This window comes from Solanum verrucosum, unplaced genomic scaffold (assembly GCF_900185275.1).
Source record: "Solanum verrucosum unplaced genomic scaffold, falcon-dt-bn FXZP01000032.1, whole genome shotgun sequence".
NCBI lineage: Eukaryota > Viridiplantae > Streptophyta > Magnoliopsida > Solanales > Solanaceae > Solanum > Solanum verrucosum.
Genome location: NW_026020569.1, coordinates 1847269 through 1860416, shown reverse-complemented (window position 1 = coordinate 1860416; position 13148 = coordinate 1847269). Strand labels below are relative to the sequence as shown.

At 33.3% G+C, this 13148-nt stretch overlaps 1 protein-coding gene across 2 annotated transcripts; it reads right to left on the bottom strand.

Annotated features, from left to right (window-relative positions):
- Positions 1-3078: 3078 nt before the first annotated feature.
- LOC125811168 (polypyrimidine tract-binding protein homolog 1) lies at positions 3079-11563 on the bottom strand. 2 transcript variants are annotated; one of them, XM_049490689.1, is made up of 10 exons: positions 11279-11563; positions 10481-10690; positions 9717-9779; positions 9560-9633; positions 8266-8361; positions 6606-6663; positions 6430-6534; positions 6253-6334; positions 3937-4049; positions 3079-3756 (listed from the first exon to the last, which is right to left on the bottom strand). In XM_049490689.1, the coding sequence occupies exons 1-10, from the start codon at positions 11459-11461 to the stop codon at positions 3337-3339; spliced, it is 1404 nt and encodes a 467-aa protein (XP_049346646.1). In that variant the 5' UTR covers positions 11462-11563; the 3' UTR covers positions 3079-3336. The 2 variants fall into 2 exon arrangements, with proteins under 2 accessions (XP_049346646.1, XP_049346647.1); XM_049490690.1 differs by having other exon boundaries at positions 3984-4049.
- Between the last annotated feature and the right edge of the window lie 1585 nt (positions 11564-13148).

The window sequence follows — 13148 nt, the reverse complement described above, 5'->3', positions numbered from 1 at the left end:
CATATTAACTTTTTCATGTAGATTTCTTAATACATATACAATATCTCATGGATTCATGTAAACCCCCAACTTACACTCTAGCTCTACCTCTGACTACGAAGTAGAGACATATTTAAAGTGAATTTTGTAGGTTCAACTGAACAAGTTATTATATACATATTCAAAAAGTTCAAAAATTATATAATAAACATAATTAGATCAATTTACCGACACTAAATCTTGAATTCGCTTCGAAAGCAAAGTGATGCAATTTTCACCATATCGAACTAGACAAACGTACCGTCACACGTTTTGTTGTTTTGTTTGCTATTTATCTTTTTATTTGCTCTGTTCTGGAAATCTTCGATATTAACAGTTCTATGAAGCTGTTACTACTTACTACTACTAGGAAACACTAATTTGGAATACTAACATCTGGCATTTCGTAAAAGATTAGTATAACTTTCTATTTTGTCACACGAGAGCCCAATTAGTTATTTGTTGATGAACCAATTTTACTTTAAACATGCATGTTAATCAAAATAAGTAGTAGATCAACAAAAGATAATGCTTAAATCCTAATCATAATTAAGAGTATTAGTGGATTATTTCAAACAAAAATTAATGGCACATGATTTAGCCCTTTTGATGTGCACACTGGGGTTTCAAAAGAAAGTGACATAAAGTCATTCATCACATGATCATTCACCACTAATCCTTAATTTCTATAATAACAATAATGACAATAGAAGTAGTAATAGTCAAGAATTTAGGGATAATTTCATCCGTCACAACCAGAGGGGTCTAATGTATAAGGGTGGGTTTTATTTGAACCCAAATACTTTTTGACGTGGAGTACGTATAAATTTACATGAAAATTTATTAAAATTACAATAAATAGATATAAATGTATAACTTTAAAAATAAGCATAATATATAAATGTCTCTTTTAACTTGGTCTCGGTTGACATCGATGTCTTCCAACTGTGGGTGTACACAAGTAGACACTTAAATTTGTATAAAGTTGAATAAATAAACACACATGACCTACATAACATAATATAAATCAGTTTTCATGTAGGATGAGTATATCTCACATGAATAGTCATGTAGGATGCATGTATCGACTTGTTCAGTTTCATATAAATATTCGTGTCTACTTGTGCATATCATACTTTTAAGAGAATAAATGTCAGGTGAGACCAAGTTAAATGGTGTGTGTATATGATATGATCTGAACAACATATTGGATTTATGTTAAGTCATAAAATTTAAACCTTGAATCTGATCGAGCTCACAACTGTTTTGTTCACTAAAATTAAAAATAGAAACGTGATTTTAGGAAGTTAGAGTGTCATATCACACTCTTCTTTACTTCAAGTAGCTCTTAATTCACTATCATACTTGAGAACTTCCCTGTATATGTTTGGCGATAGTTTTTAAGGCTCCACAATTTAGAGTTGTAGTCCATTATATGTTACAACTATTTAATGATGCCATTTAATATCACGCTGAATTCCAACCCCCTTTTACCATTTATGCTCAATTGTCTAACGCTACGCTTGAACCATGTTAAAAATATAGCAATACTATATATTAATCATATCAACTTATCACCGGGTAAGAATATATAGTATTAATTAATCATGATTGAGTGATAATAATCGACTATATATTAAACACATGTCATGCATTTATTGGTGCAGTAGAAATACCAGATTCAGATAAGGTTTTACCCTCCCTCTAATCAATTTAGTTTTTTGATGAGATGGTTAGATGCCTTAACTTTAAAAAAGAAATTAAGTGTAGGATTTTGTTTTGAATTTTATAGCTAATCCATTACTTGATCTCTCATAGTTAACATTATTTTTTGATAATTTCATCTGTAAATAGAATTTTGATATTATTTGGCATGTGTTTTATATGTATTTGAAGATGAAAACCGAAAGAGAAAATTGTCGGCTGATAAAGCGATAGTGTAAGAATGTAAAAAAGATAAGAGGGGCCATAAATACTGAATGTGGTTAAGGTACCAACCAGCACGTAGACGAAGCAACAACATGTATAAGTACTAAGTAGTTGCAGAGTTATATCAACAAGTTGTACTAGCAAAAATAAAATTAATTCATTGTTGAAACAAAAGGGTGTGGTGGTCCATATTCGATCACTAGTATTAAAATTGATAGACAGCTGACACTCCCCCCACATAGTTTACATACGCACATGAGGAGTTAATGAGTCTTATATGACAACTGATCCAATGGTTGAAAATATCCAAATATAGATTCACTTGTCCAACACAAACTAAAGATGATAGCAGACATGACTACGATAGTAACATAAACACATGATTTCTATGACACCTACATATATCATACAGGAATTTAACCATGGGTCAATTTCAATTTCATGTGTTGTTAGTTTATGTAAGCCATTTGATGAAAAAGGTTTTTTTTTAAAAAAAAAATTATTTTTGTGCGTTTCTAAAATAAAATCGGTATGAGTCGTATATTTTATGGGTAGATTTTCCAAATGAAGATTGTAAAATAGTAAACAAAATGGAGAAGCAAAATAAGACGTGAAAATTTAGAATTTGTTCTTTTTTGGGTAGCACAAGTTCATCTCTCATGTGCCACTAGGGGGAGATGTCCACTTCAGATGTAATATGTCCTGTTTGACATGATGTATCACGGGATATCATTTCGTTTTTAATTCTTTTTTCCCTTATAAATATAGATAATAAATAAAATAAATTATTTACTTTTTCCAGTGTTGGCTCGATTACAAAAATTATCGGACAATGCTGCATGATGTACGAGCATATGAAGAAAACAAACGACTCACTTTTCCATTTTCTTTCCGTTATCAATTTCATGGATTCTTCTATAATATAAATCGACATGATTACTTGTCCTTATTTATATATGTTAAGTAGACATCAAACGATCAAATAACACATTAAAACAAATAATTTGGAGAGTGTTGTGATAATATTGAAAAATCCTTTGAGGGCAAATCAGGTAGCAGCTGTTATCCGCATAAATTCATCTTTTTTTGTTTTATGTAACTCCGCATAACTTGGCCAGCTTAATAGCATAATAAGAATAACAATGCTAATGTCAATAAGAAAAACCATTGCTACTAAACAACTCATTATACAGATGAATCTTTTCCACTCTCAGATCAAACATTAGTTCAATTCATCAAGAAGGCCAAAAACTAAAATTTAGGAGTAGTTCAAGAAAGAAGAGAATGTGAAGGTATACAGCTGACATCACAAACCCACGCCGACAGTGAACAAGTACCCCTAAGCCAGAGTAAATTAATAACAGCTTCGATGTTTCCCAAGAGAGACTATTAACCATGATAAGGTGCATGCCCAGGAGGAGGAACACCTCCAGGCGGCATGGTTGATGGCTGAAAAGGCTGACTTACACTAAAAGGTCGACTACCAGTAGAAATGTGATTGGTCTGCTGTGACGATCCAGGAGGATGTACTGCAGTTGCATAAGCAGGAGCTGGTGGAGCATATGAATGACCAGGATATCCAGTAGGAGCCGATGGAAAGGTTGATCCTCCACCCTGCAAATTTGGATTCCATGCAGGTGGTGCTTGGCCAGGAACAGTACCAGTAGTGGCATAGCCAGCTGATGACTGTACTGGACCAGACTGAGGATTATGCCAAACAGGTGGTGTGGCATGGACTGCAGATGCTTGTTGCATCGCAAGCAAACTTGATTCTGGAACTGTGTAGTCTCTACTTTTGTCACTGTATGCCTGCTTCGACACAATTGAATAATTAATTCAAGCTAAGAGGTCTAATGAAAAAGATGCAGGAAGGAACAAGTGTCAAGAAGCATACTTTCAGTAATAGAATCTTAAAATATGGTGTCGACTCTTTATTTATTTAGACATCATTTTTCCCTTCGAAACCAACTCAAAAGCACATATCTATACCTGTACATTCAGATCAGTATGACGAGAGTATGATAGATGAAGCTTACAATAGCCACCATCATATATGCAGTGTCCCTCTAAAGCGTCCTTTGCAGCAGCTGCAATTGTTACATCTGCAGTAAAACTGATCCATCAACACCTTATGTTCCAATAGGTTCAATGTCATTGAAAAGGATGACATGGAAAAAAAGGAAAAAAGACAGTGGAATGTGCACTTGGAGATGATAAACAGGATGATATGTTTACAAACCCATCTGTTAATGCCTAGTGTAAGATAGCAGAATGTGCACTACTATTTTTTCTAACTATATAACAGTAGTATTTGGTTCAGCTTTCACGCACCTCAACTATTTCTATAGGTCGATCCAAGATTTACACTTACTAGGTTCAACCTTGCATTGAACTCTTTGTACTATTAAAGTTATGGGTTCAGGTTTGATATATATTAGTAGTATTTTAGTAGATTTTTTACATATATATCCATACTGTGTATCTGATTATTTAAGCAGGCACCTATTACCTCCCAAAAATACAATTATTGAGTAATTTTGTCCACCAAGGCTTGGGCAGAACTCAGAAGAGAATAAATTATCTACTGAAGCATTTTCTTTTTGTCTATATCATAATTTGAACTTTGGTCCCCCGTAGTTTTCACCCACATCGACTGTTGTGCCACACCCTTGGGTGCATGGATCAAATTATCCATTAGAAGACCGAAACAACGATGCATGAATTTCCTTGGAAAATACTTGAACACATTTATAGAGACCATTTATTGGGAGTTCTGGCTAATTTTTAAGGCTTTAGAGTATCCTGACATCCAAAATCATATTCAGTATAAGTTGGCCGTTGTGCATTCTGCAGGAAACCTGATCTACTTAAACATGAGGTGATTGAAAATACGGGTATTCACATAAATGATTCTAATGCAAATTAGATCATGTACATCCATGCAGGATGATGAAGGTATGGCAGTGTATTTGTATATGGGAATGTTAATAGAATCATTCTCTGAAGCTAGCCAGTTCAAGTATAACTCCTTACTGCCCTCACACATATTTCTCAAGACCAAACCAATGGCCACAACCGTCAAAGAGGATTTGATAGCATCCATGGTGGCATACTTCCATTAAAGATTGACGACCTTCAATGAAAATCAAGATGTTTATTGTGGAAGAAGAGCACAAGAATGAGGCCAAGAATTGCAAAGAAGAATGGGCTCAGTGCTACACATATTCCATGATCCAAGTCCAAGCCCAAGACGAGGAAGATTAGGGCCCATATGAGCCCCAAAAATTAAAACCAAGCCCACATAGGGCTGAAAATTCTGCCCAAAAGTGAGCTTAAATCCTCATCCAAAATGGACGGAGAAGTCACGTCCAAATGTTTAAAAGGTCGGCAACTTTTTCCTTATTTTGTTAGGGAAGAAGTTCGGCATTATTTTACGTGCTTTCCTAGTTCAAAAGTTTTCTAGTTAGGTTTTAGTATTTTATTATTTTCATAAAAGTAGAATTTAGATCTCATATTACTTTGAATAGTTCTCCCCTATATAAAGGAGTGGATTTTGATATTTTTGAGAATATTATTTGAGAGATGTTTCTTCTTTTTACACATTTGTGTGTGGTGAGGTGACTATGAATTTGTATTGCAACCTTACCGGAAACATTTTTTTGGATGTAAGATTAATACTTAACTTGATATCTTTGGATTTTTATTAAAGTAAAGTAAAGTAGGTAATTATTTTTATATTAATTATTTATCTCTAATTTCTTCGAGATCTAGATAACTTTGTTATCTAAGTTTTTGAATTGACTATATTTGTATCAGAACTAACATTAATCAGCTAATTTTTGAATAATAAGATCAACTAGGGGTGATTTGGAAGGTTGTATTAGATTCATACATGTAAAATGTATTAATCATGATATTATTTAATCCTATGTTTTGTAGGATTTTTACCCTATTCAGTATTATAAGGTATACAACTAATACACAACAAACCATAGTATTAGCAATACATGGCCTATTAACACAGCGATAGGCATACCTTATAAAAAAACACATCGATAGACATGGGTTAAGACAGTCCCAGGGTCCTTACTTCTTAGCACTTCATTTTGCATATCTCTATCCTTCATATTTTTATTTCCACATTATTTTCTTGTTTTCTTTCAAGTAACTCAAATTGGGGTGAGGAAAGCGTAAAAGAAGAGATGAAGAAAATAAAGAAGCCACCATAAATCTTAAAGCCTAGACTAAGTATACACGGGTAGTTTATTAAACTACCAAAGAACAGCACCCACAATCCATACATACCAGGATACTGAATTAATGCCTGGGTTTGACCATTCTTCTCAAATATAGCGATCTTCTGAACAGTACCAAATGCAGAGAAAACCTGTTTCCGGGCAGAATATAACAATAGCAGAGTATAAATGAATGACTACACAATTACCATAATGGGCATCAATGAAATAACACGGGAGAAAATACCGTGTTAAGGACATCGACGGTAACAGCATACTGCATATTTTCTAAAGAGGCAAAAAGCACATTACTCTCGGGTTCCTTTTTCTTTCCATCTGGACCTACAACAGGCTGAATACAGACCTTGTGAGGACATTTCCGATACAAGGATGACAACAAATAAAATGAGGAAAGGAACATACCTGAAGAACCCCCTCCATTGCAGTAGGATTTACTGGGAGATAAGGGTTTGTGTAGTCCCTATACAATAAAAGAAGGAACTAAATGTGAATCAAACTGATGTAAGCTTCTATGAATATCAGATCGACTAAATTATATAACCCTGAAATACATATTTCCCCAAAAAGTTGAATTATAGACACATTAAATATCTTGAAGGCAATTATAAGTGCAAAAACACTGCTATTAAACAAAGATCACCGTTATGGAATCACCACAGCAACTATACCACAAAATAACTACAAAAATAAGATCCTACCCCATCCCACCCCCTAAAAGCTCAGTTCATATGACTATTGAGATGAAAAACTCGAAATCAATCAATCAATCAACTATGCATCAATTCCAAATTAGCTGGTGAATCATCTATATTCAATCAGCTCTATTGGACTGGTTTCACTCCAACACTAAATAATTCTCCCTCCATGCCTTCTTATATGATGATGCTTGACTTGTAAAGAAAATAAAGATGTTAATTTGAATTATATATAATATTAGTGATAGTGAACTAAACTATTATAGTGGTTGAAAAGTTAAGACTTATAGACATAATATCATATCAAAGTTTAAAATTTGAATAGTTTATGATACTAATTATTGAAAGGTGGGAGAGTTATATTTATTTATTTTTGATGACAAGGGAAACCCACAGCTGCTACCCTTTGGGTGCGCACAGGGTAAAACCCCCGCTCCTATGCAATAGCTCGCAAACCACATAGGAGAGGTAACCCGCACTAGGCAAGCCCGGTGCGACGAGCTCGACCCAGAAGGCAAACCCCTTGCTTTCGCTGGCAAGGGGTTTCGAACTTGAAACCTCCAACATGGAAGTCCCAAGCGCAAACATTTAAGCCATCAAAGAATGGAGTAAATGTCATATAAAATGGACGAATAGATTACACTTTACAGAAATTAGGAGTTCACTAAAACTATATTCTCTAAACTCTCACTCTTATCCCTATATCAACCTAATAGTTTTCCCCATCAGTTTTCCTACATACCTTCCAATGCACCGGTAAGTAGATGTGACACTACAGTGATAACTAGGGTTTGATACTGGAAGAGTCACCGGGAACACACATAAACGTCACAGAGGTTCTTAACCAAAGGCAAATATACTCATCTAACTTATATCCCATGTTTTTTGTTTTCTAACTAGATCCCCACGATAAGTGATGCCAGATACAAATAAAAGTCAACATTCATCCATTCATACTTCTTTACTAAGGGCAAATATACCCATCTAACGTATTTGAAATGAATACACAGTAGGTGATCCCTACAACAATAGACAAGCATTCTCCAAACCATGAACTCAGTATAAAAACAAGGATCTTCACATGATCATCTAAAATGAGAAATGAGAAGAATGTTGTTAACCACTATTATGAGATCAAGAAAATTACTACGAGGCCATGACAAACACATCTGTGTTTTAGCTGCCGAGCTTCACTAAACCCTAGATGACAAGAAGCATAAAAAATTAGAAAACACCTCAACTGTAAATCAAAAGCAGATAATGATAAAATTAGCAAAGAAAAATGCAAGCAAGTATAGCAATAACAATAAGAATATAAAGAAACAAAGTCAGAGATACAAAATGCTGTCTAGGTAAATCTGTGCTACCTGCTTCGATGAGATTGAAACTTGATATTAAGATCCGTGTGTGCTGAATATGAGATGCGCAAGTGACAATGATTAACATGTTCTGGAAGAAGGTACCTGTGATAAAAAATAAAGTTAGGATTATACCCCAAAAATCTATCTGTATAATAAAGCGAGGTATTAAGTAGGTGATGTGGCACCTCGCCTATTGGTTTTTATCTTTTTTGTCAATTTTTTGACTACTCTTATTTTACCCTCAAAATATTTGTTGAAAAATAAAATTCACTCTATCAATAAATCTATAATTGTGTACAGACATTTAACAACATTAACTCTTACAGTTACTTTGTTGTTTTAAATTATTCTACCTAGTTAAAGGTTTATTAATTATTATTTTTAAAAAAGAAACAATTCTTTACTAGAATTCCCATTATTGCTTAAAGGCCATCTCTGTATATATAGGAAGATAGCAGGTAAGCATGGTACCCACTTTTGATTTACCCAAAATAACTTAAAGTACTCCTGCCAGCTTAAAAAAAAGGGACTTCTTGGCCTTTTTAACTAAATTCCTAAAGTTGGGATGTTTCTTTTTATAGGATATGGATTCATTATTTCCCTTTTTTATCATTCCACTTATTTTATTTTTTTTATGGCCGTGGTGTCCAAGCCAGCTTTCGCGCACCTCGACTAATTCCACGGGATACCTATCACCTCCTACCACCAAGGTTAGGACAGATGGAAAGAATCGCCTAGTGTTTTTGTCTCTACTGGGATTTGAATCTGAGACCTCGTGGCTCTCAACCACTACATTGACCACTAGGCCACACCCTTGGCAGCACATTCTTATCACACATGACACCAAATGTGAGCCTCTGTTTCATCTAATCTACTCTACTCTACTCTACTCTAATATGATGTGTAACCTCATCATCAGTCACCCATTTCCTTGGATTATAGACACAAGGTACTCGAGCAAAACAAAAATAATATCAACTTTTTGAAAATATAAGTGTCAATAATTCATATTGGAAGATAAATACAAGCAATGCCTTAGAAGAAGAAAAGGCAAAAAATTCTAGGGTTACATCCTCCAGATTCTTAACTTGATAATTGTTCTCTTTTCTATCATTCTTCACATATACTGTTAAACTGAGTTATTTTCATATATTTAATCTAAAATGCTCTCCGCATATGCTTTCTGTCATAAAATTTTATGACCGCGCTTTGCGCGAGCAAGTACACTAGTTGATCAAACGTAAAGTGGGAAGCAAGATGAATAAATCCAAGGTATGTTCAAACAATGGACTAGCCATACTTTGGTATACTTCTCCCATCCAATGCCTCTCTAGCAGCAGATGCTGTCCCAACATCACTAAATTGAATCAATGCCTGTCAAGATGTAACAGAAACTCATTAGCACTCTGCCAAAATTAAGAAAAAGCCAAAACTCATTGGTCCACAGACATACAGACCTGAAAACCTGCAGCCTTCTCAAAAGTAGCGATCTTTTGAACAAAACCAAAGGCTGAAAATACCTGAAATGGGTTTTGGCCCGTTAAAAGCAAATCAGACAGAGAAAGGTAATAAAGGACAATCAACGTGTACTATGTTTCCCAAAACACATTGAAGAAGAAACACAAAGGAACTAGATTGTGAGTGCAGAGTAACACCTGTATATGCAAGCCATAGAAAGGTTTATGACCGATATGATTACATATCCAGAATGTCTCCAACAAAAGATCTTAAATAATGACCATCTGTGATTCAATCAACTTTAGTTAACACTGCCGTCATCTAATGTTGTTATATGCGATGAAAGTGAAATAATTAGTAAGATTGAGCTCTTCTAAAATCTGAACCATAGCCAGGGTTTCGGGCTACAGAAAGCAGTAAAGGTTCCAAGAAACTAAAATAATGTCCCAAGAACAATATGCTATGCTAGAGAAAATGTATTTTAAAACGAGAAAAGATAAGAAAAAATATATTTTAACACAAAGCAACATAAGAATATTCTTCATAGAATTCCACTAGTTGTGTTTTTTTCCTTTGTTTTGGGACTTGTATTAAAATGCTAAATTCTTAGGGAATCGTGCTGTGTTCAAAATGTTATTAAGGATTATTGGATGAATACTCAGCTCTTCATAAGGCACGACTTCTGAACAGTCCATAAGGCCTGAATTAGCTTACTTGGCAATATTTCCTCTATAAAGAGGAGAGAAAGCAACAAGACACTTACCAAATGAATGACATCGATACTGACATCACCAGCTTCAACACCCTCGATAGTCACCAGCAAAACATTTCCTGGAACATCTCCGGGACTCTTATTATTGACAATTTCATTCCTGTTAGAATACTGAATGTACACCGTCTTGCCACGAACTTGAGCAGGCTCTGAAGATGAAGCATAATATGAAACCATGTTGATTGCCTGATTAAGGTCAGCCTGCAGTTGACGAATATGCACATTAGAGGGTAATAAAAAATGTCATGTTAACACACTCACAAGGGAAAGACGTATATACAAAAGAATTGCTTTAGAATGAAACCCACGAATGTAACTAACCTATTTCAGCAGTTAATTATTCTACAATTATAATTTATAAATTCATTATGGAAGCTCCTAATATTCTAATTTACAAATTTATTATGACAGCTCCAAACTATTCCAGAGCCAGTTTGAGCAGACCTCAACTAATTTACTGGCTGGGGCAGGGCATTCCTACAAGTACAAACTCCGAGGAACTTGCCTGGCTATAGGATTGTCTACTCACACACAATGTTTTGGGGTTTGAACAGATATATCCTAACTTCAAGAACCCAGCCATTTCCTAAACATTCAAAATGAGTTACCCATGGAGCATAGCTGCCATGAACGAACAATAAGAACTGAGAGAGCTTGAACAGTGGATACAATTAATAATTGAACTCTAGCTACACACATTTAGCCGCAATAAAGAAATCTAAAAACGGATGTCCATCGTTGTCCCTCTTAAGACAATCAATCGTGATAATCAAATGAAAAATAACTTACAAATTCGACAAACGCTTGGTTGCGATTGGCCCCGACGTTGCACTTTGTATTGACAATTTTACCAAAGGGCTTGCAAAGCTCTACTAGCTCTTCATCGCTGCAATCCCATGGAAGATTCCGGAGGTGAAGAACTTTCGACGGTGTCTGCGTGTACCGGAACTGCTGTTGCCCGGATGTTGACATCGGCCGATTAGGGTTACGATTCCCACCGTCGGGATATTTTTTAACGGACTTTGAGAACTGCTTCTTTTCTTTGGGACTCCAACAAAAATTACCTGTTGTCACGTGTATATGTATATTGATTTTTGCAATCCCTTCAACTTAAAAGGGTAATTAACCATACACTAAATCTTTTCTCTAAAAAAATCCATCAATTTCCTTTTCTTTTCTTTTTTTTGTAATTTATGAATCTTTAAATTAATTTCATAAGAACATATTTTTTTACTCCTATCGTACACTTCATTATTCAAACAAAAATATTCTCTTGCCTATATATTTAGACAATTTTGTGAAATGAGCAAATAACATTTTAGAGTTCATATTTTTCTCAATTACAATAGTCAATACATTAATAATGACTAATAACACGATGTAAGGGAAGAAATGAGCTTTTTAAAATTTTATGCCATCATATCGTAGTTATTTTAAAAAAATAATTAATGCTCAATAATTTTAAAAAAGCATATATAACCAACTTATCGAATAATCTAAGCAATTGAATTTACTTTTAAAGAAATTAATTTTAATTTTAAAATAATAGAACTTCTTAAGTTATTAAATTGCTTATTGAAAATCATTTTTAATATGTTTCAAATATATGCAATGACCAAACATATTTTTTTAATCTCGATGAATAATTTAGAAAGTTTATTGTCACGTTCAAATAATAAAAAGATACTCATACTTTTTAAATCCAAAAATCAAGGTTATTGAATTAAATTATCTAAACTTCAACCTTTAGCTCCAAAATAATTATCACCATCTATTAATTTTATTAGTCATATATAAACTTTGCTCTTTTTAAAAAATATTAGTTAAAAAATATTTTAATTTAATTTAATTGTGATATTATATCATCACTTTTCATCTCATCATAGTAGTTTTGCTATATATGTATTTTATTATATAGTAGAAGACTAGAAGTAGTTACAAGCACACAACTCTTCATTAACATGCGATGCTTGAGTTTTGTGTGTGTATTTTTTAAAAATATATATATTTTATTTTTTTATTATGTTATATATTTAAAAGTTGCGTTAAAATAATATAAATTATAATAATTAATAACATAAAATATTCTATTATATATTTTAAAATGATGTAAAAAAATATTATTCCTATAAATTTCTTCTTTTAGCAACTCTTTCGTTTTAATTTTCTACATGACATGTTTAAGATCACAAGATTAATGAATATTCTTAAATTTTGTGTCAATTCAAAATAAATTAGATGAATAAAAACGAGAGAATATTTATTAATATTAAAACAAGTGTGATCATGAAAGAAATTTATTTAATTTTTAGAAAAAAAATAAAAAATGGTTTGAACCAATTATATTCAGTGGACAATTAAAAGGAATGGTTACAAAACTAGTAATTTTTTATATGAATTAACTTGACTTGACAAAAAGTTTTAAAAAAAATCTTTTGAAACTTGATAAAATAGGTGATAAATATCTGGAGAAAATGATCAAAATGGTCCTTAATGTATGGGTTTGATTCCATTTGGTCCTTAATATATGAACTTGATGGAAATGATCATTTATGTATCATAGATTGTGATCAATTTGGTCTTTAACCCTAAAATTAATATATTTATTTTTTTTTACCGTCAAAATACACGAAATATGTAAAAGATGCGCTCGTTCAAG